This window comes from Chelmon rostratus, chromosome 15, assembly GCF_017976325.1.
Source record: "Chelmon rostratus isolate fCheRos1 chromosome 15, fCheRos1.pri, whole genome shotgun sequence".
Lineage (NCBI taxonomy): Eukaryota > Metazoa > Chordata > Actinopteri > Chaetodontiformes > Chaetodontidae > Chelmon > Chelmon rostratus.
This window is the reverse complement of record NC_055672.1, coordinates 25588632-25613153: the sequence shown is the minus strand read 5'-3', so window position 1 is coordinate 25613153 and position 24522 is coordinate 25588632. Positions and strand designations below refer to the sequence as shown.

At 39.8% G+C, this 24522-nt stretch overlaps 2 protein-coding genes across 2 annotated transcripts; one reads left to right on the top strand and one right to left on the bottom strand.

Moving 5' to 3' along the window:
- The first annotated feature begins 672 nt into the window (after positions 1 to 672).
- dapp1 (dual adaptor of phosphotyrosine and 3-phosphoinositides) lies at positions 673 to 20510 on the top strand. Its single transcript, XM_041953413.1, has 9 exons — positions 673 to 805; positions 6036 to 6158; positions 7733 to 7866; positions 12215 to 12345; positions 13210 to 13257; positions 14592 to 14654; positions 14827 to 14912; positions 17580 to 17667; positions 18313 to 20510. Exons 1-9 carry the CDS (start codon positions 747 to 749, stop codon positions 18334 to 18336), a joined length of 756 nt encoding a protein of 251 aa, XP_041809347.1. The 5' UTR covers positions 673 to 746; the 3' UTR covers positions 18337 to 20510.
- lamtor3 (late endosomal/lysosomal adaptor, MAPK and MTOR activator 3) lies at positions 18941 to 24421 on the bottom strand. Its single transcript, XM_041953414.1, has 7 exons — positions 24323 to 24421; positions 23999 to 24047; positions 23588 to 23622; positions 23410 to 23468; positions 21532 to 21665; positions 21096 to 21159; positions 18941 to 19445 (listed from the first exon to the last, which is right to left on the bottom strand). The coding sequence occupies exons 2-7, from the start codon at positions 24005 to 24007 to the stop codon at positions 19372 to 19374; spliced, it is 375 nt and encodes a 124-aa protein (XP_041809348.1). The 5' UTR covers positions 24008 to 24047; positions 24323 to 24421; the 3' UTR covers positions 18941 to 19371.
- Positions 24422 to 24522: the final 101 nt, after the last annotated feature.

Genomic DNA, 24522 nt, shown 5'->3' with positions numbered 1-24522 from the left:
AAATGACCACGTCAGAAAGGGAATTTAACATATTCTGAAAGGGTAATTTTGAAAAGGGAGCAAAACAGTGCACACCTGTGGACAGGTGCACAGGAAAAGACTGTGGGTCGACAAAAAGGAAGGGAAAGCATACTATCCTTTACACTTACAATCATTCAGATCTGTCAGTAACAACGTTTCAGAACACAAACCTTTATCAGGTTAAAATAAATAATGAAATAAGTCAATATTACAGTTCATCAGTTGTAAGAGGTTTTGTATGATGATCATATCCCGTTATAGTTTCACAGAATAATTTTGTCCAGATGAATAAATAAAGTGTGACTGCCAGTTTTTTCCAGAGCTTTCAGCTGCATGTCACAGTCTTCATCGGTGGACTTTTCTCACTTGTCACGGAGGCTCATAGCTGCTGAGACTGATCAGGATTCAGGAAAATCAGCACAATACAGTGAAATGTATTTCATACTCACTATTCCGCTATTACGCTTACGCACCACTCAGGGCTTTTTCCAGCCAGGTGACCTCAGGGCTGTTTAGTGGCAGGGAAATTCACACCTGTCGTAATCATGGATGGAAAGCGAAAACACAGCAGTGCTGAACGCACACGAACAGCCTCAGCAAAGCGTATTTCCTCCGAGGCGTGTCTCACCCAAGCCGACAGCTTTCACTTCTGTCCGGCCGCTGAATCAGCAAATCACCGCCGGGCTGAGAGCTGTGATGGTCGGTGACTGAGTCCTGCTGGAGAGATGAGTTTCTACAGTGACGCGTCGACCGACGACATGAGAGACGAGCTCGAGTCTTTGGGGTGAGACCGTCCGGAACTTTTAACAGCTGCTTTTCTGAGAGCCTCTTTCCTGCCCAGCCTGGCGCACTGCACCAGACTGCGCAACAGAGCCATGCTATTACAATGAAAAGAAATGCACTTTTTAAACATATGTTCAGAGTATTTACGAAACTGTAGACTACCTTGACAAAGCTGGCATTTGGCCTTCCAGTGCCATCAATTCTTTGCACTTCTCAGTTTTGTCTGCTGTGCGGTGTAATGTTTGATTTCGATAGAATAATTACAGAAGTGTTGTCCGCCGTTTGCAGTTTCTGTTGACTACATAAATAGCTTCACATTTGTTTCAGGCCCAGTCGAGGAGATGGAGTGGTTTTAACTTCAGTTAAATTCGTCTACGTTCTGGCAACTTTTTTCAGCTCAGGCAGCATTTAAGTGTAAAGTTCCCTGTCAGAAATAATACCAAGCTGCTCCACTAGCTGATACGCTTCTAAGTCTTAGCATTTAAATAGGCAAGGCTTCTTAATCAGGTTCACCTGTGTAGTCTAATGTAACCCAGTACAATAGCACAGCAGAATTCTACCTTTATAAAGCTTATAGTGTTCAGTTTCTGTTGAGGTGTGCTGGATATATAATATGGGGATGGATGGACAAAACACTAGAAACAGCTCTAAAGTAAAGGTAGTCCAACACTAACTAACACCAACTAAACCTCATACATGAAACTTTAGTTGAATGAACACCTCTGTGATACTGAACAGCATAAGCTTCTAGAGGGCAGCATTCACAGAAGAGCATGGATTTGATTTAACAGTGATTTTCTGGGGATTAGTGAACCCTTCATGCTTTAGGATTGATTGACATCTGTACCATCACTGTCTCCACTGTCCATAATCCTCTGGCCGTGTCACCACTGGTGGAGGGTGGCACCACTGGTGGACAGGGGGAGGCAGTGCTTTCGAGGGTGCCCTTCCAGTGGTGAAAACGTGATGCAGTGCACTAATGAATGCCTTTATAAAAGAGAAAACGCATGGTGATGCCATGCGAGAGAGTTATTTACCCTTAATCAGCATGGAAATGGTGAAAATGCTTCATAGCTCTCTGTGTGTTTTTATTACAGAACTGTAGTACTTATACTTTAAAATTGAGTCATAAAAATACAATTTTACCAGGTTTCTGAACTGTTTCTCCATAAATGCATCACTTTTTGGATGCTGGTGCCCATTTTTTTTTTTTTCTGCCCCTCAGCACCACTACTGAACATTTTGTTTTTAGATAATAATTACTACTAAATATGAATTAATGGCAGGTTGGGATACAAGTTTAACAGTTTTCCATGAGAACTTTCTAACCAGCAACAGCAGACACATAAACACTTCAGGTTGAAATCCAAAGGTGACAGAGCGCTTCATGTTCATGCTCCAGACACAGTGTGAACTTTGATTGGATGAATCTATAACTGTTTTTAAAATATGGACTGAAATGTACTTTATTCAGCCACATTTATTGCTGTTTCCTTGTATATTGTGTTCACTTTTCTTGAGCTATGTGCATTAGTGTTTTTTTTCTTTTTGTTTGTTTTACATATTCTCAACAACTCTTGAAGCCAATAATTCACTTTCACATCCCCTTACTAGTTTCCTCTGCATCTGTCTTTCAGTCTGAGGTTCTTTTAACGGCAAAAGTCACCTCCATTTCCTCTGAAAAGTTTTTCGACATTGTTTTAGGCAAAGTGTGCATGCTGCATATCTCACGTCAGCGTTCAAAGGATTGATCTGGACCAGTGTGGATTAAATACAGAGTAAAACAGCTCAGAAACAACTCTGTGTCTACGTATAAACTGTTGGATCATGCTGGTGCTATGACAGGAAGTTATTTTGTGATCAAGTTTTCCCTGTACTTGGTCATTTAGATTCTTTTTTTTTCCACAAAATGCTTAATAGATTTCTTTTCAATTCAATTCAATTCAATTTTATTTATATAGCACCAAATCACAACCGAAGTTGTCTCAGGACACTTTACATTTAGAGCAGGTACAGACCAAACTCTTTATCTACAGAAACCCAACAATTCCCTCATGAGCGAACACTTGGCGACAGTGGCAAGGAAAACTTCCTTTTAGGAGGCAGAAACCTCGAGCAGAACCAGGCTCTGGGTGGGCGGCCATCTGCTTCAACCGGTTGGGTGGGTCAGAGAGAGACAGAAAGAGAGAGAGACAGAGAGGGAGAGGTTCAGGGTTGGACAGAAATCACAGTTTTGACAGCTGTAATAGATTTATAGGTGTACGAAGTACATATGGCATGGTACATGTCTATGTGATATATTTATGTATGTGATGTATGAACATATTAATAGCAGATAGTATATGCGAGACAAACGTATACAGATGGACAGGGAGAGAAGAACAGAGGTTTGCGTGTCACTGGAAGTGGGAGAAATATGGTCTCTTTTCCTGGTTTTTGTCAGAACATGTGCCGCAGCATTCTGGATTAGTTGGAGAGTATTTAGCAACGAATTGGGACAGCCTGACAGTAAGAAATTGCAATAATCCAGCCTGAAAGTATCAAATGCGTGGACTAGTTTTTCTGCATCATTTTGAGACAGGAAGTGCCTGATTTTTATAATGTTACGTAGGTGGAAAAAGGCAGTCCTTGAAATTTGTGTTACGTGGGAGTTAAATGACATATCCTGATCAAAGATGACTCCCAGATTCCTTACGGTTGTACTGGGGGCCAGCGCTGTGCCATCCATAGTTATTATCTCATAGGATAGTGAGTTTCAGGTGTTTATGTCATGATCCGTGCTTGCCAGGTCTGATTTATGTGGAAGGTTTTCTTTTTGTTCTGTCATGATCCGAGCCATGATGTTTCTCTTTTTGTGTTGTCATAGTCTGTTTTTGTCACATCCTGTTTTATTTTGAAGTTTAATGTTATGTTTCTTATTTTGGCTTTACTTCCTGTGTTTTCCCGCCTTTGTGATTGTCTGATTTGTTTCACCTGTGTGTCATTTCTTGTCCTCCCTTGTGTATTTAAGTCTGTGTCTTCCCCTCAGTCTTTGTCAAGTCGTTGTCTGAGAATCCTTGTCTTTGTCCTGGTCCATGTAAATGTTATCTAGTCTTGTCTTTGTCTCCATGCCATGCCTAGATTCATGTAAGTCAGGCATGTCAAACTCATTACATAAAGGGCCGTGTGGCTGCAGGTTTTCGTTCCAACCAAGGAGGAGCACACCAAGCCAACCAATCAACATCAAGGGATCACTTAGTTATAGGCTGAAGACTGAGATCAGCTGATTAATTGATTCCAGCCTGGTGTGCTCCTCCTTGGTTGGAACGAAAACCTGCAGCCACATGGTCCTTTATGAAATCAGTTTGACATGCCTGATGTAAGTGTTGTCCAGCGTCTTTGATGTTGTCTTTGTTAGCCATGCCACGCCCAATGAACATGTATTCTAGTATTGTCTTTGTTCCTGTACCAAGTACCTTGTAAGTTGTTGCCATGCTCCATGTAAGTGTTGTCTTAGTCTTCAGCCTAGCCACTATCCTAGTAAGTGTTTTCTAGTGTCGTCTTTGTCCATAAGCCACACCATGTTCTTTGTAAGTGTTTGTTTAATGTTTCCCTGTGTTGGCTTCGTTCCCTGTCTTAAGCCCATTTACCCTTGTGAGTGTTTTTCATAGTTCCCTGAGTTTTGGTTTCTGGCTTCCTTTAGTTAAATAAATTTGTTAAATTGAACCTGCATCCCCTCGTGTCTGCATTTGGGTTCTATCCTTGTTCCCTCGAAACCCCATTTTCCTGACAGTTTAGGTCCAAATACAACTTCAGTTTTGTTGGAATTCTATAACAGAAAATTGCAGGTCATCCAGGTCTTTATTTCCTGAAGACCCACTTGGAGTTTTGTTAATTGATTGGTTTCCTCTGGCTTCATTGATAAATATAGCTGAGTATCATCTGCATAACAGTGAAAATGTATAGAGGAAGCATATGTAGAGTGAAAAGGATCGGTCAAAGTACAGAACCCTGGGGAACTCCGTGACTTGCTTTAGTGTACACAGAGGAGTCATCATTAACCTGTACGAACTGAAATCGTTCTGAAATGTGGGATTTAAACCATCTAAGTGCAGTTCTCAGATGCACTAAGATCTTGTAAGACTAGTACAGAGACAAGTCCTTTGTCTGATGCGACTAGAAGGTTGTTTGTGACTTTAATCAGTGCTGTCTCTGTGCTATGATGCACTCTAAATCCTGACTGGGTATCCTCAAATAAACTATTGTTATGTAAAAAGTTGCACAGCTGACTGCTTTCTCAAGAATTTTAGAGAGAAAGGGTAGGTTAGATATAGGTCTATAGTTGGCTAAAATGCCTGGATCAAGAGTAGGCTTTTTGAGGAGAGGTTTTATTACAGCTACTTTAAAGGACTGTGGAACATAGTCTGTTAACAGAGACAGGTTGATCATGTCTAATAAAGAAGATCCAATTAAGGGTAAAACATCTTTAAACAGCTTAGGATCTAAGATACAGGTTGATGATTTTGATGAGGAAATTGTTGAGATGAAGCTTGACAGGAGAGAAGCTGTCTAAAAATACGACAGGTTTAACAGCTACTGCTATGGTTTCTGTATTTGAAGATAACTCAGTAACCACTGAGGGCAGTTGTTCCTGAATTCTGTCTCTAATAGTTAAAATTTTATCATTAAAGAAACTCATGAAGTCGTTACTACTGAGGGCTAAGGGAATACATGGTTCAATGGAATTTTGACTCTCTGTCAGCCTGGCTACAGTGCTGAAGAGAAACCTGGGATTGTTTTTATTTTCCTCTATTAGTGAAGAGTAATAGGCTGCTCTGGCAGTTCAGAGGGCTTTCCTGCATGTTTTAAGACTATCTTGCCAGGCGAGATGAAATACTTACCAGATAGGTGGAACGCCATTTCCTTTCAAGTTGCTGTGATGTTTGCTTCAATTTGCGGGTTTGGGGGGTATACCAAGGAGCTAACCTCTTCTGTTTTGGCAATCAAGTCAAGTCTCCATACACAATGAACCTGTAGCACTATCAATCAGATGATCAATTTGAGAAGGACTAATCTTATCACAGCAGTCCACTGTTGTAGTGAGACATGGTACTGAATTAAATGCTGATAAGATCACATCCTTAAATTTAGCTACAGCACTATTTGATAGGCATCTGGTGTTTTTGTCTAATGGCAGTTCACAACAGAATTGAGTTACAGGTTATTTATGATGATGCATGATGTTGTTGAAGGTGGTACCACTATGACCTGTCCCGCCATGCTGCAGAAGCCCTTCTCTTGTCCAACGGCACTGATGGCAGTTACCTCCTGAGGAACAGTAATGAGGGACCAGGCTGCTTCGCCCTGTCTGTCAGGTTAGTCTGCCTATAACAGCATCATTCTAAATGAAATACACCATGGTTTTGTTCAGTTTAATTGATAAATGGTTACACCATAAATGTCTCTTGTCACAGTAGATCACTGGTGCTAGATCTCGGTGTTGAACCTACATTAAAGAAGTTCAACAGATGCTAAACTGAGTTACCCTAGGGCTTGCTATAGAACCTCAATACTTCAGTTGTACGTATTGAGATGAATTGTATTGAAAACTTCAAGTACCAAAAGTTGGCATTGAATAAAAAAAAATGAAGGAGAAAACGAACAAACAACAACAAAACACATTAAAAATAGTTGCATTTAAGAGCGGAGTAGTTTGTAGTCATAGTTTTAAACTGACAAGGTACACTTGTGTTTTAATGTGTGTTGTAAAATGTCCCAAGTGTGACAAGCACAAAATCTAAAAGCAGTTTTCCCAAATGTTTTCATGCAGGACTTTGAGTATTAGCTAGCCCTTCCAACCTTTACATACAAAATGCAATGATGAGTAGAATAGCTGAGTGATGAAGAGAGTCTAGGGCTTTAATAGTGGAGGTAGAGGTGTGTGCATAAACAAGACAGACAAGAAGACAGCCTCAATTACCTCCTCCCTACTGAGCATAAGAAAATTAGCTGTGTTCCTGTGCAATACTCGTTTTCCTATTGGAGTTTTAAGTGTGTCACTGTAAAACGTATACGCAATTTTTTAATGCAGCCAGATACCCGGATATTCAAACTCTGAGACAATGCTATGAACATTCAGAGTGGTAATATGCTAACCATTGTCCACAACATCTCTGGCTCTGGAGAAAAGCATATATTTAGTCTTATTTATATTCATTTGAAAATAAAAAGTGCATCTTGCAATTTATCAAAGGCTAGGATTTAAGTGGTTGAATGTGTAGTACAGAGCTGGATCATATGCATAAAGATAGTCATTGCAATTTGTTACAGAGGATGTAATATTGTTAGTATAAGTTTTGAACAAGAAAGGACCCAATATTGAACCTTGTGGACCCCCTTTGAACAGTGTACCTCAAATACAGCATGATCATTTCCCAAAATCACTTATTGCTGTCTGTGGGACAGGTAGTCTTTAAACCATTCACAGGACTTAGTGTCAAAACCAAAATCACAGCCTCTGTTGTAGAATAACATGATCAACAGTATCAAAATGATTTTGTTAAATCTACTAAGAAGGCAGCACAACAGCAGATACAATATAATTTGTAACCACAGTAATAGCAGTGACAATACTTTTTTGGCTCTGAAACCAGACTGATGAGGAGTTAGCGCAGCATTTCTTGAGGGGAATGATATAAACTGATTATTAACTAACAACACTTGGAGTTTAGCAACACATGACAATTTAGAAGTTGGCTGATAGCTGATTATATATATATATATATATATATATATATATATTTGGCAACATTTTTTAAGCTGCATCTTGATTATGTCAAACAGCTCACTCTGTACTCAAAGTCCCACTGTATAACATTTTCTAAGAATATTGTTTTTGTGTTAACATGTTGAAAGTGCAACTTTAAATGTTGTTTGTCATTTGACACAGGGCGAAGGATTCTGTCAAGCATTTTCACGTGACACGCAAAGACAATGGTTATATGTTTGGGTTTAATGAGTTTGCCACCCTTCAGGACTTTGTCCACCACTTTGCTAACCAGCCTCTGCTGGGCAGTGATGCAGGTAAGCAGAACTTCAGATCTTTACTGTCAGCATAGTGCATGTTACCAGCTTATACAGTGCTGAAATAAAGTACACTTTATTCAGCAGGCTATTAGTGTATTACAAATGACTTGAAAATAAGTATACTTTTCAGAAGTACACTTTATTACAATTAAAAGTGTTTGTAATTTAGTAATTTATTTATATTTACAATACACTCAGAATAAAATACAGTTTTTAAAAGTACTTTAAAATGCCACTGTAGGTATTGTAGAATTAGTATTTTCAATAAATCGAAGTAGAACATAATTACATCAATTTAGAGGTACATGTACTAAAAGTATATGTCAAACATACAGTATATCACATAAAGTGTACTTGTAATGACTTTTCTATACTTATACTAAAGTGTACTACTTTTTGACCTGCCTGGCGAGGGTGACTGTGTCTTTGAGCCTTTTTCGTGGTTATACCAGAAAACACTTGTTTGAAATTGTGAGCTGGCGCAAAGATGCAAAGAATGGGACTGATGTGATCTGATTTACCAGAGTTTCTTAAAGTCTAGTGCAAGTGTTTTGAATAAACCTGGAGGCAAGAGATTGACCTAGGCCTTGGTTAAGTTTCCAGCTCACTCATAGCCTTTCAGCTGGTTGTGATGGATCCTTGCTTTTGACAAGCTCAAGGAATTCTCCATGGTGTTTTGGTGCATGACAATAAACATTGTAAGAGAAAAAAAACAAAACAAAACTCAAATACTGCAAAAATCTCCAACTAGCTGCAAGTCAGAGTTGGAGTGGGGGGCTTTAGGTTTGTAGGGTCGTGATCTGTCTGAGACCCCTCCAGACAGAAGCAGTGTTGTTTGCTGAGAACTTTTGTTGAAGTCGTTTAACATCTCTCATCGCCTTGCTAAACCTGTATTTTGACACTTTAAACCTGTTCCTGTTCCCACTCCTGAACACTTCTTCCTTTTTGCAACCTCATCTACGTGAGTTCAACTGTGGGTAATATTCAAATGCAATAACTGAAACAATGGCCCCAGTCAATTCAATTCAATTCAATTCAATTCAATTTTATTTATATAGCGCCAAATCACAACCAAAGTTGTCTCAGGACACTTTACATATAGAGCAGGTACAGACCAAAGTCTTTATTTACAGAAACCCAACAGCAGCAGCAGAAACCTCGAGCAGAACCAGGCTCTGGGTGAGTGGCCATCTGCTTCAACTGGTTGGGTGGGTGGGTGGTTGAGAGAGAGATAGAGAGAGAGAGAGAGAGAGAGAGATTATGTATTGTTTATCTGTTGTGTATATGTTTTTGCTCGGTTACTTTTGTTGTTGTACTTTGTATTTGTAATGGCTTTGGCAATATTGTTGATCTACAGTCATGCCAATAAAGCTTATTGAAATTGAAATTGAAATTGAAATTGAGAGAGAGAGAGAGAGAGAGAGAGAGAGGTTCGGGGTTGGACAGAAATCACAGTTTGGACAGCTGTAATAGATTTACAAAGTACATATGGCATGGTATATGCCTATGTGATATATTTATGTATGTGATGTATTAACATATCAATAGCAGATAGTATATGAACATAGTACAGCACTAATGATCTAATAATAATGGTAGCATAGCTAATAACAATAGAAGTTGCAGTGGATGTCCGGCAGGTGAACTCAGTAGTCCAGGCTCAGCTGCTGTCCCTGACCTGCGAGACGAGAAAGCACAAAGACTCCGGGGAAGAAGCCAAGTCAGTAACATGCCTTGATAGGACAGGAACGCATACAGATGGAGAGGGAGAAAAGAACAGAGTTTTGGGTGTCATTGGAAGTCCCTCGGCAGCCTAATCCTATGGCAGCATAGCTAGGGGCTGGTCCAAGACAAGCCTGAGCCAGCCCTAAATGTAGGCTTTATCAAAGAGGAAAGTTTTAAGCCTGCTCTTAAATGTAGAGAGGGTGTCTGCCTCCTGGACAATAGCTGGAAGGTTCCACAGGAGAGGAGCTTGATAACTAAAGGCTCTGGCTCCCATTCTGGTTTTAGAGACTTTAGGAACCACCAGTAAGCCTGCACTCTGGGATCACAATGTTCTACTGGGGTAATAGGGTACTATGAGTTCTCTATTACATTTATATTTACACGCCATCACACTCTAAAGTGCACAAAATGAAAATGGAATCTGTCAGTCCTCCCATCAAGGCGGGTCTTCAGTCTTCAAGGCTATTTTTCTTACTCAAGGTTAATCTGTATCTCATCACACTGAAAAAAAACAGTGATTTAAGAAACACCAGACATACTTCCAACGTTCATTGTTTATTGACATGCTAATATATGAACAGATATTATAAGTGCGTATGCATGTCGGTAGAGAAAACACACCAGCCACAACACTGCAGCCCTGTAGTGGGTAGCTGAGCCTGTACCTGCCAGCGGTACACATGCTGTTAACTCCTGTTTGCCATTTTGCAAGGAAAAAAGTGCACCCTCTTGATCTGGCACTCTTGAATGGCATCTGCTTCCATTTTAAGGCCCCATTTCATCGCTGCTGTCTGATCGATTCTTCAGAAAATCCCGTACAGAGCTCTGTTTAGCACCTCATATTTCTCCAAAGTGTGAGGAGGTAGGTCTAGGTCTTCTGACATGATACCAATATGCCAATTAAATAACAAAACACCATCTATCTTGTGAGCCATGTCCCAGGTGACCTCAAGAGAAGGGCAGCTGTTGATGTTCACTAAAAGCAAACATGCATGCAGATGGCTGTAGTCTATAGCCAGACAGTGGTAGAGTTGGGTGTGGTGGAGCATAATGGTGTGCAGCAGTGTAATTTCTTGGCTTAATGGGTTTGCGTGGCACCTTGCAGGTGACAGAATTGGTGCAGAAACAGGGGCGAAGTCTTTGCAGATTTCACTTTGAGGTGGTTGCACAACAATGATGCAGCCACATGTGCAGCTGTGCTGCACCAGCAGGCCTGCAGGTCCTACAGCCCTGCCTGTAAGAAAAGAGAGTAAAATAAAATGCTTAGCATTTCATTAATAGCATTGTCTCATTTCTGGTCAATTTGCTTTGTATGAATTCTATCAGGGTCCAGTTTTGGTTTAATAACATTATGCTGGAGCTGTTAAGGAGTTAAGATATATAGGATATACAGCTTCTTATACAGACAGATATCACTTCATGTATTTTTCATACTAATGAAGACCAAGAACTCATAAGCAACAGAACAGGAAGAAAATACACAACAGTGATGCATGCAAAAACAAAAATAGATAATCCAGTTTTTGGGGACTACCTTGTGCTTTTTCGGTTTTCATACAGTTTAGGTTTTATTATTGACTCTAACTGAAAATAGTAAAATTCCAAGGAACGTTTTGCCAAATGGTAACAAATACAGTAACAAATAATAAAGCTGCTATCTTCATCTTACTATGGACCTGTAACATAACGTCCTTTTTGGATGCTGAGAAAAAAAATACAAATTTGAGTCATTAAAACTGCACATACTGTCTGTCATCTGTCTTTCAATCTAGACAAACTCTATGAAGAAAAAGTTTACAAATATCAAATGTGGTGTTCATTTTCATTCTTAAATTAATTTTAATTGTGACTAAATAATGCATAAATGGAAAAAAAGGCTAGAATGTTTATATTCCTTTTTTTTATTTTTTTAGAAGTTTGCATAAACATTTGAATATTGTCCACTTTAGAGTAGGTTAAGTCTTCGAAAGTGAAATTGTTGTTACCCTTTTATTTTCACTTTAAGGACGTTGTTAGAAAAGTGTGTTTTCACATTGTCACCAAAAGAGCAATGTTGACATGTATGTTGTAAATGCAGTAGACTGGGGATGCTGTTCCACTTACTGCATTTGAATATTGTCCACTTTTGAGCAGGTGAAGTCTTTGAAAAATGTAATGTCAAACAGCTTTACCAATTTAATTTTAATATGGTCAATGGAAAATTAGAATGCTATTCTGGAATTGCATTTTCATTTTCAAGCTTGCGTCATCATTTTATTATAGTCCCCTATGGGCTTCCACAGTTATTATCAGGTGCAGTAGCTTTGCTCAGAAGGTAAAAAATATATAAAAATAGATAAGATATATAGATAATGGTAAATCAGAAAGAATCCAGACTGTGGCCTATTGGCCCGCTGTCAGGCTGAGGTGTTACAGGATTTCTTAAACACACTTTTTCCCATGTTGCATAGTACACAATGACGTAATGTACATGACACGTTTCAACACTTGCAAGTATTGTTAAATCTTCATTCTATGTTTTGAAATTAAACAAGAGAAAAGTCCCACACATGTTCGTTGTGTTGTTGGATGTTATATTTTCTTAGTCATGCCTGTAACCTCCCCTCTGCCTCCAAACCAGGAACCCTTATTGTGCTGAAGTGTCCATACCCGTGGCGTGTGGAGGAGCCATCCATCTATGAGTCTGTGCGAGTTCACACAGCCATACAAACAGGCCGCACAGAAAACGATCTGGTGCCGAACGCCCCATCGGTATGACACCTGCAGCACACACCTGTGAACAGCTGATACCAAAACATATCAAAATACATCCATGATGTGGTGTGACCAAAAGAATCGACAAGAGGGTTCAAATTCAACTGTAGTTGCAATTTACCTTTAAATGATAATTCTTTCTTATTACAACATTGGTATTAATATTTATGGTTTTAGACAATGATTTCAAGCAGTTAAGAAAACATTCTACTCATTAATATAATGGTTCACTAAAACCTGGCACTGACCAGGAACTTTCCACCCATAGCTTGGCAACCGTTAACTAGGCACGGCAGGCCTGTCCAGCGTTGGCCTTCTCTACATTTTGAGTGTGCATTTAGCTGTACTGAGAGCAGGTCTTGGTATCTGAAGAGTTTTTGCCTAAGCCAAAGTGTCAGGAATGGAACAGTGTGTTTGTCTGTTCTAACATACTACCCACAGTAAGACTTCTTCAAATGGGCATGTTGTTAACTGACAACATTAGGGTCTCAGGTTACTTTAGAAAAATACCTGTTTTGGCAATTGTTTGACAACTGTAGGCCTATCATGCTGCATACACTGTTTAGAGACCAACAGAGTAACAAGTGTAGAGAAGTTTGAAAGATAGGCGTATTAGATATTTCTTTATGGCTGTGAAAGTTGAGCTTGAACTGACTGATACAATAACCAGACTAGCACCAAAATCGTAGGCCTTGCAAATCACACCAGAGTGCAGAACAGAGTCACACCACCAAATATAATGTATGGTGTATTAATACATATACTTTGACTAAAGTGGTCCTGACTGAATTATCATTGAATGTCGTTACTTCTGTCACTGTAGAATCATTTTTTCTGCTAAAACAAAGTATGTCTTTTCAGCTGGGCACAAAGGAAGGCTATCTGGTGAAACAAGGAGCAATTGTGAAGGTAAGAACTATAGGGGGAGCCTGTCCTCACTAGAAAAAACTGCATAGTCCAACTGTGCAAGCAGGTTATTCTGACCCCTTTTTATGTTATGTTAGGCAACTAACTGTAGGAATTATAACAAGCAATAGGAAAAAAGTCAGGGATGTCTTATAAAGAGCGAGAAAGTCTGCATTTGGAGGAAGGTGGGGTTGCTGGATGGGTTAGACAAACACAGGACTTCCAGAAGACTGCTGTTTAAGTCAACATTGTCCAATTTTAAGTTGCATAATATACTGTCACTTATGGAACAGTAAAGTACTTATTTCATGTGTCGTTCTGCGAGTCAATGGCAATCGGCGATTCAGTTGCTGAGGTACGAGAATGTGTTGGCAGGAGTGTTGCACCTCACCTTGTCTGAACACAAATCTGTTTTTGTCAGGAAATCTGTTTTCAGTTGTCCTCGTGATTGCAGTTGAAATTGTACTTAACTGTAGACTCTTACACCACCTTTACACTTTGCATTAAAACGCATCTTGCATCCTCATTGTATCTAAATATGATATAGCCTAATTGTATTTACACCTGGTATTAATATGTGTGTCCAGTGTCCACATTGAGATCCAACTGAGACCCGATCAGTCTGTCCAGCTTCTTCTTCTTCTTCTTGCTCTTCTTCTTCCTTTCTTCATCGTCCTCTCTTTTGCACGGGTCCAAAAAAAAAAAATTACTTAAAATTTGAAAAAAGGCAGCTATCCATGATTCTGCAGTCCTGCATGGACGAACAAGAAGCCCTCTTTAACAACTGAAGACAAAAGCAGAGGCGAATGCTGTTTTATGCAGCTGCTTGTAGTTTAGCTGTGGTCAGTCCCGCCACTGTCGAGAGGGCGATCAGCATTCAGGAACGCAGTCAAGACTGGTGGAAGAAGATGGTGATAATGACCGTTACAGATGAAGGCTGGGCGTCAAACCGATTTATTTGCAGAAGATTGTGACTGGTGTTTTCCAGAACAGACATGCACTTGTGCTCGACCATCCAGTTGGAGAAGAGGCTTACAGCAGCAGGTTTTATTTTGACCTGTGTAGTTGTTGGAAGTGGATTGAAAACACAGTTGCATTTATGCTCGTGTTAAATGTGGGTCAAGCAGTGCGATTTGGTTGATCAGATCACAATCCATCCTCAGTCCGCCTTGGGTGCATTTAAACCTGTACTTTCATGTGGTCAAGCACTATCCGATTGCAATCCAATCAAAATGCATTTTAATGCAAGGTGTAAATGGTGTCTTAGAAACACATGGTTCAATGTTTGAACACTGACGAGAAATTTGAAATACATCCACTTGTAAACATTTTTGCAGAGCTGGAAACAGAGGTGGTTCACACTCAACAGATATGAACTCAGATACTTCAAAGACAAAATGGTGAGTCTCTCCTCAACTTGTGTGCTAAACGTGCTATTTCACAGCTTCACTTTGTTTGTTAGAGCGTGAGGCTGGAGCATTTGTTTCAGCTACATCTAGTCACAAAAGCAAAAAAGAAAAGGGATTGATCTGATAGTTTCTATGTGTAAGCTGTAGAGTGCCTCTGTTGCAGTGTGAGGAGCCCATTCGAACCCTGGATCTGAGAGCCTGCTCTGCAGCCCAGTTTGACTACTCTCAGGAGAGAGTGAACTGTTTCTGGTAAGCCAACGATCAGTGATTTTGCATAAAGTAATTTGGAAATTACAACTCAACCACGTGTTTGTTTCATCCCTCAACAGGAGGCATACTCTTCATTTTAAATGAAGAGAATGAATGCCTATTTTCTGAGCCTTAACTGGCCTGTTAAATAGTATTAGTATTAGTATTAGTATTAGTAGGAGACCAGTGTTCATGTCCCGTGTGAAAGTGAAAGTCAATGTTTCCCGTTTTAAGTGCCATGATGTACTTATGTGACACCACATACACTTACGTGACACCACATACATAACCCCTGATCTTTTCCTAAACCTAATCAAGCAGTTTTGGTGCCTAAACCTCAGCAAACTGAGAGTGTTTCACAATGTTAATGACCAGTACAGAGTCACTGACAACTGACCTATTCAGTCATTTAGGTATGAATGTGTTGGTTTAGACAGTTATCAGGTTATGTTTTATAGTGGTAGTTAAAAAGAGTACAGCCTCAGTTGATGTCCTTTCCTTAGAATCACACACACTTAATGATAATGATATGATAATGAGAATAATGGCTGTGCATCTGCATCTACATTTTAGTTCACAATAAAATCCCCAAACTATAAGAATCTGCACCGTGTGGACAATATATTAAGTAAAATAATATGTTAAAACTAGATTTGACACAGGGCTTTTCTATAAGACAGCTTCCCAAGATTATGTAATAATTTAAAAGCCGCAGTGAGCCTGGCCTTTGGTGCCCCTGGAGATCTGGGGCCCCCTGGCAGTTGCCAGCTTTGCCCAGTTGGTCATTCATCCTTGTCAGCAGGCCTTTACAGATAAAACACCTTGTAACACTTTACACACAATACACACACTTACTACTGTTGAAGACTGAAATGAGTTTTAAAGCTCTGAAGCAGCTAGAGTTGATTGATTTTTGGCCCACATACTGATCCCATGGTTAAAAATAACATCCCAAGCTAAACTCACTATGTTGAGCTACATAATTTAATATGTTGAGGATATATTATATATATTTCAACTATTTCAATAATCAGTTCATCCTTTTATGTCATTTTTTGAGCATAAAGGTTTGGACGATGTTTGGACATCTGAGTCAGTCATCTTGGGCTTTTGGAAAATGTGATTTTTATCTGACATTTTATTGACCAAATGATTGGTTGATCAATTCTTAAAATACAGACTGATCAATAAGGAAATGATAATAATGTTTTTTTTTAGAAATAAAGAATTACAACAGAATATGTACAACCACACACAAAGTGAGTGAAAATGTGTATATGATCTAATGAAGAGATACAAATATGAAAAGCAAAATGTGCAATAGGCATCATATGGCACCAAAAATTGAATGAAAAACAAATCTGTTTCACACTAGGCCACAGTGGTACTTCCCCATGGCAGAAAAATCTGACGTTTCTGTTGTTTGAAAAACGGGAAGTCTGAGCAGTAAAATAACAGAAGAAAGGGGGATGGGAGGGCGGGGGTGGGAGGAGAAGTGGCCATGAGCTCAAAGGCAGCAGTGTCTTTACAGATGGTACAACCACTGGCCCCTCTTTTTACACAATGTCCACAGCTGCACAGTTATCAATCGATCCAAAGAGGAAGTGCTCATTTCAATCCTCTGCTTGTTATTTCATCCAGCAGAAATGTGTTCATTTTTCAGGCAGACAGGCTTTCTGCAGTATCAGCTTGTTCCTTTCTGCTGTAGTCAGTGTCGGGTGAATGAATGCCACGAATGAAGGATGAAGTTAGAGGTCAAGCTTGATGAAGTCAGCAGTAATTGTGAACTGCTCTGAATATGATATGCTAGAATCCAGATTTTATGGCTCTGATTGATTTTTTTCCACAGGCACGGCTGCTGAGGTTTAATATTTAGTGCCTGAAATACACCTGAAGGTGTGAAGGAAGTCTTTCTCTTGTTGTTGTTGTTTTCTCACGATTACTATACTATACTATATCATACATTCAGCTTTATTTTAATGGCTGAAATAATAAAAAAAATCTTACCCAATACCTACCCATCATTAAAATTACTGGAGAAATACACTGACACTGAGGCATCTGAAAAAACACGCAACCTCAGTGGAATGCAGGCATGAGAAGCTAAATCCATAGTTTGGTATGATCACTCCTCATATTTGTGTTTTATAATTTCCAAATAATTTCCAACAAATTTCATCAAAGATTTCTGGAAACTGCTATTAATTATAGGAAAAAAGAGAGACTGTGGTGAATTGTTGAACTTGCATCATAAGGACAAGAGTGTTAAGGTGGATTTGAAAAACAGTGAACGTATCAGTCTTCATCAGCAGTAAGTGTGTGTATTGTGTGTGACAGATTAAGGACAATGTAAAACAAGATGAAATTCTATGGCCACCACCTGACTCGGTGATTCACTCTCTGTTAAGGTCAGATCTGGCAACAAGATCACGGACCCACCACTGCAACACTTTTTGTTCCAAAAACTGTCGTGCAATGCAGTCATATTGTAATGTTGACTGTCATGCTGTGGACGACGAGGAGAATTGACACTCTCAGCAACAAAGAGCGCCTACTTCCTAGTTTTCAAGAGGCAAATGACGAAGCAAATGTTTTGGTTTTAGTTTGCACACACACCACTAGATAATATGCTGCAAAGCACAACCCTTCATTTCTGTGTGTCCACAGTCTGGTGTTTCCTGAGAGAACATTTTATCTTTGTGCAAAGACGGGTGTGGAGGCGGACGAGTGGCTCAAGATCCTGAGGTGGAAACTGGTGAGTTTGTTCAGACTGCAGTCTTTGCAGGAAGTAGGGTATTTTTTGTCAGTACCTCAAACTCCTGCAAACTTTGCTTGTGTAATATTAACCCACTTCCTTATTACTGAAAAATCTTTCTTCAACCACTGATCCTCTGCTGGTTAAACAACACTCAGCTACATTTGTAACTTAATTCATTGAGCTATAAGTAAAAAAATAACTTCAATGGTCCATTTAGTTTAATCAGAAGCTGCTCAGTCATATAGACAAATGGTACTAAAGTCAGACCTAGTGCTGGAAAAGAAGGGCCAGCAAATGTCAGTGTAGAATATAAGTGGTCTCTAATCATGAGTTTAGCAATATTCACTACAAGACAGACATCAATGATGAGATGAGGGTTTCTGGACGGTTAACTAAAGATTTGTTCATAAAGTAACAACGGAAACAGACTAATGTGATGAGTTCAGGGAAAGCTCAGCGGGGCATTTATTCAACTCAAAATCATTGAACAACATAGTAGCAGATGATGATGACTTGACCTCGAGTGTTTTGAAGGTGGCAGCAGACATTAAGGTGTTGTCTTAGCTTTAAACAGACAGATCAGAGGATTTCACTAAGTTGCATTCTGAGTTTCTGCAAGCGGCAGTGACACTCTGTTTCCAGTCACAGATAAGAAAAGGTCGATGACACTGAAGATGGAAAGAAGCCCCACTTTCACAGAAGATGCCACATCAGCTGGATGAACAATGAAGAGCAGCACTGTTCAACACTGAAGACTTTACATTGTATAACACTGGACCATTTTTCTTTGAGTGTTGTGACTGGAGGCTAAGAACTTGGATGTGATTCCAGTTTCCTCTGTGACAAACTTATTTAGTGCAAAGGATGCTCGATTTCTCTCGTGTCTCCTGCTAGAGTCTTATTTTACTTTTCTTTCCCAGAGGATGTTTGTTCCTAGAATGTTTAACTTGGACATCTGCTTCAACAACTGTTTAAAGTGTCCAACTGTTTAAACCAACCATGTGTTATTCTGTCTCTCGATACTTTCTGACTACCCAACGGATGCCGTTTCTTGTTTTTCCAATTTGGGTTTGAAATGAGAAAATCTAAGCACGAACAATGCTCAGATTCCAGATGCCTAAAACTCTGAGTAGGTTTTAACTTGCAGCACAGGATGAATAGCTCTTAAAAATACTTCTGGTTGCTAGCACAAAAGGCATCACATGGAAAATGACACCAGGCAAACCTTCCAACGACGGCTGGATTGCAATTGTCAATGAAATAAAATGTATGGAGGACTTGACCTTTATTGTACGAGTACAATAAAAACAATATATTTTTACATTAAAACCCTAACAATGAAAAAAACAGCAAAACCACTTTTGGGTGCTAAAATAAAACATTTATTCAGACTTGACATTTGATTTGACATATAAACTCTGTCTAAGCTGTGAAAATGCTGACGAGGAGATCTAAATTCTACAGAAAATGGCAGAAAGCAAAGTCGACAGAACAAAAAGTGTAGAGGAAAGCTCAATCATGATGTGAACAAGTCAGGAGATGTTTACACTTCCAAGTCATTACATGGAGGTGTGAAAACCTCCAGACAGGTTTTCCCACAACACATGAATGCACCATAAGAGACAGAGAGATTCGGTGAGCAGCGTGTGGTCCAGAGGGTGATTCTGCTGTGGATCCTGCTCATGGCCGTCCTGTCACAGCTTATGTCACCTCCACCACCTGCCTGAGCTCCTCTATTAGAGGGGCCAGCTCCTTCTCCAGACTCATGATGAGACCTGAGGACACACAAAGTGGACCACCCTTATTTTATGAGTCAACTAGATGCTCAAAAAAGCAGGCATTTTCAACACAGAATGAAAGGGAACGTCTGTGGTGACCCTGACCTTTCTGAAGACACCACCAGCACAGCTTATCAGCTCTACACACAGAATATCGAACTATAGTAGGCACATGAAAATTCAGGAGCACATTCTTATTCATCAGAAAATGAACCCCTCAGACTCTCACATTTCCTCAACAGTATTACAGTATGTAGTCCAACTCCTGAGGCTCTCAGAGCAGCTCATCATTATGGTGTATGGTGGTTCTGTTGTACACTTTTAGCCTCTGAATGGGATGTGCAGACTGACGGTCACTGTAATATTGTACTGAGTAAAATATAAGCTCACTGCTGAGTAGCTACAACAGAACATGTTGTCACATTAATAAGAATCCAAGATGAAGCTACAATACATTTGACTCTTTCAAAAACATGGAAATTTGAACATTTACAGTTCCATGACATCTGGACACTGAACAACGACCACATGGTTCAGTTGAATACTTGAATACTTTTGGTTGGACCCTTGTCACTGATCACTATTTGCTGGTGACAGACAGGAATGTTTTTAAAATATGACATTGATGTTAGAAATGACATACAGCAGTGTCATTTATACAAACCTCACGCTGTCACTGAACCTACCAGATAAGTTCTTTGTCTCTGGACTTCTGGTTGAGCTTGCTACACAGTAAGACATTGGTGTGGTATATTATCTGTGCCAGTTATGAATTAAGTTGCTTAGTTTTGCCTGAGCTTACTGGTGCTGGACTTTTTATCTTGGAGAGAGCTTCAATTTAAAGATCTTTCTTACAATCTAATCTCTGATCCCATTAATAAAATCTTTATAAAATTTCATTTGTCCCTTTAAATAATCTGATTGTCCTTTAGATACTAATATTCTGAAATTTCTGAACAAAGTTGAGACTCCAAAGGTTGACCCCCCTGTGGGGGGCTGTGGTTTGACTAGAGCAATGTAAACTGTAAACAAAGCTGAAACGTCTGTTCCTAAGGATGGGCTATAATAGCATTTTAGCTCATCTGAATCCAGTTCTGAATCTGTTCATCGAATCGTCGAACCATCGAGTCCCTAATCGAATCTTTTTAGGAAGTTTGTTTTGTGGGGAATCAAGACATCTCATAGTTTAAAAAAAACATGTACTGTGGCAGTGTTCCTTTCTCTGTGAAAGCTGTGCTTCTCACAGAGATAAAAAAAAAAAAACAGTGAAAAGATTCTGAATTTGTCTTTGCAATTCCTAATATATATATATACCTAAAATATCTGCTTAGTAAATTCCTGATTTTTCTGTACGTCCTTGATGCAAATGTATTTAATATTTAAGCATGGATTTTTGTTCCCCAATTTGTTGTGAGTACCCTTCCACAAATATTGCAAAACACAGCGAGTCTTAACAACTGTGTCGCTGTGACCACACGTGTGTCTGGATCTGAAATGGAAGCAGCTATTGGAACCCATCCTTCTTCATTCATAATGGTATCTGTGCTTCATTATCTTTAGTACATGCGTGGCTTTCAGAGAAACATGACTGTTGTTACAGAGGACTGAGGTGCACAGTACACAGTGGTCACTGGAGGAGATTGTTACCTGTGTTGGCATTGCTGCTGGCGATGAAACTGATGACCAGTGGCAACCGATTGAACTGCACAATCTGTTCAGCACAGAGACACAACAGACATGTTGGGCCAAAAACTGTCGACCTCAGAAAAAGGGGATCACTATCAGCTTGATTAAAACCTCAAACACTACAGGCAACAGTCGGCCACTGACCACGTTCACAGCTCATGTGTTGCGCTGGTATGAGGTATGAAACTTTGTGAACATGTTAAACCTGAGTACAGCGTCCTCATAAAGAAGCTGCGCAATATTTCCAGGTTTAAATAAATGTACAATCAACCATACTTTGGAGGTGGTTGAAACTGACCTGAAAGGGCCAAAACATTATCTCTTTATAACATTTATCATACAAATCTATCATAGCTAGAACTGCACATGGAATGATTTTGGGAAGCCGACATCTGACCTGGTAGGTGTTGTAGTAGCAGATGATGCTCTTGTTTTTGGAAAGGCCCAGCTTGCTGCCCTGATCTGTGGCCAGAGCGAAGGTGGACAGGAAGCCGGGTCTCAGCGCGTGGACTGGGGCGTTGTCATTGGCAACTGTGGGGACACAGAAGCAATAATAACAACAGCTCTCCTTCTTTCCTTCTTTCAAATTTTGTCTTACAAAATGTGCATAACATATGCATAATAGAGCTTATTTGCTATCACTTCCCAAACAAACTAAATACACAAACAAACTACTGAGCCATGTTCTGTTCACAACACTCTACTGTGGAATTTCTATTCAGTTAATCTACCAGTTATCCTTCATGATGTGCTCAAGGTTTGAGATTCTCCAAGACTGCAACACGCAGCTGTCACCTTTACCTATTCTGAGATCAGTTTTTAAATTGAACAAGCAGTTAGCAGCTGGTGACTAAAGTCACCTCCTCGTGTAGCTGCTGCATAATAAATGCCTTCCAGTGTTTTGCCTGTGGAAAGCTTTTAATGTAAAGCAGCAGCATGAAGGGTTCTGTTTTCAGTCCAAGTGACTTAAACACAGTAACAGACTACACTGCAGCTCTGAGAGCAGGGCAAAGCAACAAGGGTTGGAGCTGGAACAAGAGGCTGCTGTCACTTATGCTCTGTTCAGACAACAAGCAAATCTGTTTTGATTCTCAAAGTACATCTTTAAAAGAAACCGTCCGCACTGTGTTTCACAAGTGCCCAGACACCAACTTGTCTGCATGGGTTGCTGTGGTACCGACATCAGTGACTACATACACTAGCAACGCAGCTTTCCAACGCAAAAGCATGAGAAATGGAGATCCATCATCTTGCCCTCCCAACAATCATGCTACCAGGTTGCTGCACAGAATACTGTAGTTCTCTGCTCTGCTAGTAACAGCATAGATTATGCTCAGATGCTCTGATGCACTTCTGTCAGTCTGGATTTGACATTATGGTTGTGTGTCACCTTGCAAACCAGGCAAGAGATACTTTGAAATCTAATTTGAGCATCCACATCAAGACACCTTTGTAGAAATTCGAATGTAATCGCATTTCAAAGCACCTCCAAATGTGGTTGGGATCCAATTACCAAAAATCACATTAGTTTTTTGCTGTACAGACTCTCTGAAATGAATTTGGATACGATCTGGATATGCCAAAAAAATGAATTAGGACTGGCAGTTTGAAAAAGCCTTAGAGCCAAGTAATAACAGGAATATAGAGCCCCTTTGCAACACATTTCAGATTATGTCAGTCATGTCAGTCTCATGTCTGAATGAGCCCCTCACCTTTCCTTTACAGCTGTGACAGCAATCTAACCTGTCAGACCTGTAACATTCATGTCACATCTCCAACATGACTCAAGTCTGAACTGAATAGTGTTTCATTAACATAAAGACAGAGTTTAAATGCACCTCACATTCTGCCTTCTAAGGAGACTGTAATAAACATGACATTACTATTGTTTGTGATGTAAAATGGGTTGAATCTAGAAAGAACACAGGGAATTTTCCAGCTTTAAGTTGTTGAGGAGTTCCTTCTCATGCTGTCATTACAGCCTGACTATTATGTTTTAACAGCAGCATGTGAGAAATAAGAATCAGTCCTGCTATTTTTAACTAAGCAAGTCAGAGGCAGCCAGCACCGTCACAAATTCCATGTCTTTAAAGGGCTAAAAAAAACTATGAAAATCTAGTCGACAGCATGTGACGAAAACCAGTTTACTGTGATACATTCGACATCAGATGGCCCTATTCCCAACAGTACCATAACATCATGGACCAGTGTGGGCACCTTTGCTGTAGGGTTGTAGTGGGATAAAGCCATGAAGGATTCAGAAAAAGTTGCTTACCTTTGATAACTGGGACACCATCCCTGTCTGTCACTACAATAGCATGAAGACCTTCGACACTGATGGATAACAGACAACAGATTTTACAAATTATTCAACACATCACATTCTGATAGTTTCACTGTCAACTGTGACAGGAAGCATAGCTTTACCATCAGGCAACATCAATCATACACACCTCTGCAACTGTTTGTACAGGTATCTCTTCAAATCCTGCACAGAAAACATGGAAGAAAGTTAGAGAAGCATCTACAGGAGTGTCACTCACCACCTTACTGACGGGCATACAGGCAAAAGCTTACAGTTTAACGCCGCTCCTAGATCGCACATACATCCAGCCAGGCAGGCAGGTTACACAAACTCATACACAAAACACTCCCATCACGTCGGTTTATCTCTCGAGCTCTACGTTGCCGAAATGTTGTAACTTATAAACCACATATTTGTTGTGTACACCACATATTTAAGGATCTAACTTTTTGTTTTGTTATACATATCACAAAATATTTTTCTGTCTTCCTCCGTGCTAGAGAAAGGCAGGGGCTACTGGACGAGCTAACTGGAGGAGTGACAGGCAGGCCATACTCACATCAGCCATGGCGGCCAGTGTTTTATCGTGCTGTCCAGACAGCTGGCAACTGTGGGGAGAAAACAGGCTCTATTAAACGTCCTCCGAAATGAACAGTAACCTTTACTGTGGTTTGTTTGAAGTGTATTAGAGTATGCTAACAAGGTAGCTAATGGGCAAATGAACTGACGATGTTTTTAGCTAACTGTTAGCTAACTTCCTACAGTCAATGAACTGCCAGCTGTTCAAAAATGCCTGCGCATGCTGAATGAATTTTATAAATTTTCAAGCTTAATAACATATAAAACAAGAATACAAATCAAAACAGCAAATGGGTTCACATACCTTCTTTCAATCCTTATTTGACTGACTTAACATATAACAGCGACATACTGGACAAGAGGCACGAGCAGAAATCACATGACTGACTTGTTTTGTTTCCGGCTCTTGAAGAAGTGTTTAGGAGAGTTAGTGCTGCGCAACGTTGCTGCAACGCATGACACATTGCACACTGCCGCAGCATATAATAGCTGCCAAGTACGACT

What these genes read in the sequence shown, in the direction of transcription:
- dapp1 (XM_041953413.1), top strand. Translation starts at nt 747, where the DNA reads ATGAGTTTCTACAGTGACGCGTCGACCGACGACATGAGAGACGAGCTC. An exon ending in TGCTTCGCCCTGTCTGTCAG is followed by an intron (nt 6,159 to 7,732) that starts GTTAGTCTGCCT and finishes CATTTGACACAG; the next exon opens with GGCGAAGGATTCTGTCAAGC. An exon ending in AGATCCTGAGGTGGAAACTG is followed by an intron (nt 17,668 to 18,312) that starts GTGAGTTTGTTC and finishes CTCTGTTTCCAG; the next exon opens with TCACAGATAAGAAAAGGTCG.
- lamtor3 (XM_041953414.1), bottom strand. An exon ending in GCTACTACAACACCTACCAG is followed by an intron (nt 21,160 to 21,531) that starts GTCAGATGTCGG and finishes TGTGCTGAACAG; the next exon opens with ATTGTGCAGTTCAATCGGTT. An exon ending in CAGCAGCAATGCCAACACAG is followed by an intron (nt 19,446 to 21,095) that starts GTAACAATCTCC and finishes GTGTGTCCTCAG; the next exon opens with GTCTCATCATGAGTCTGGAG.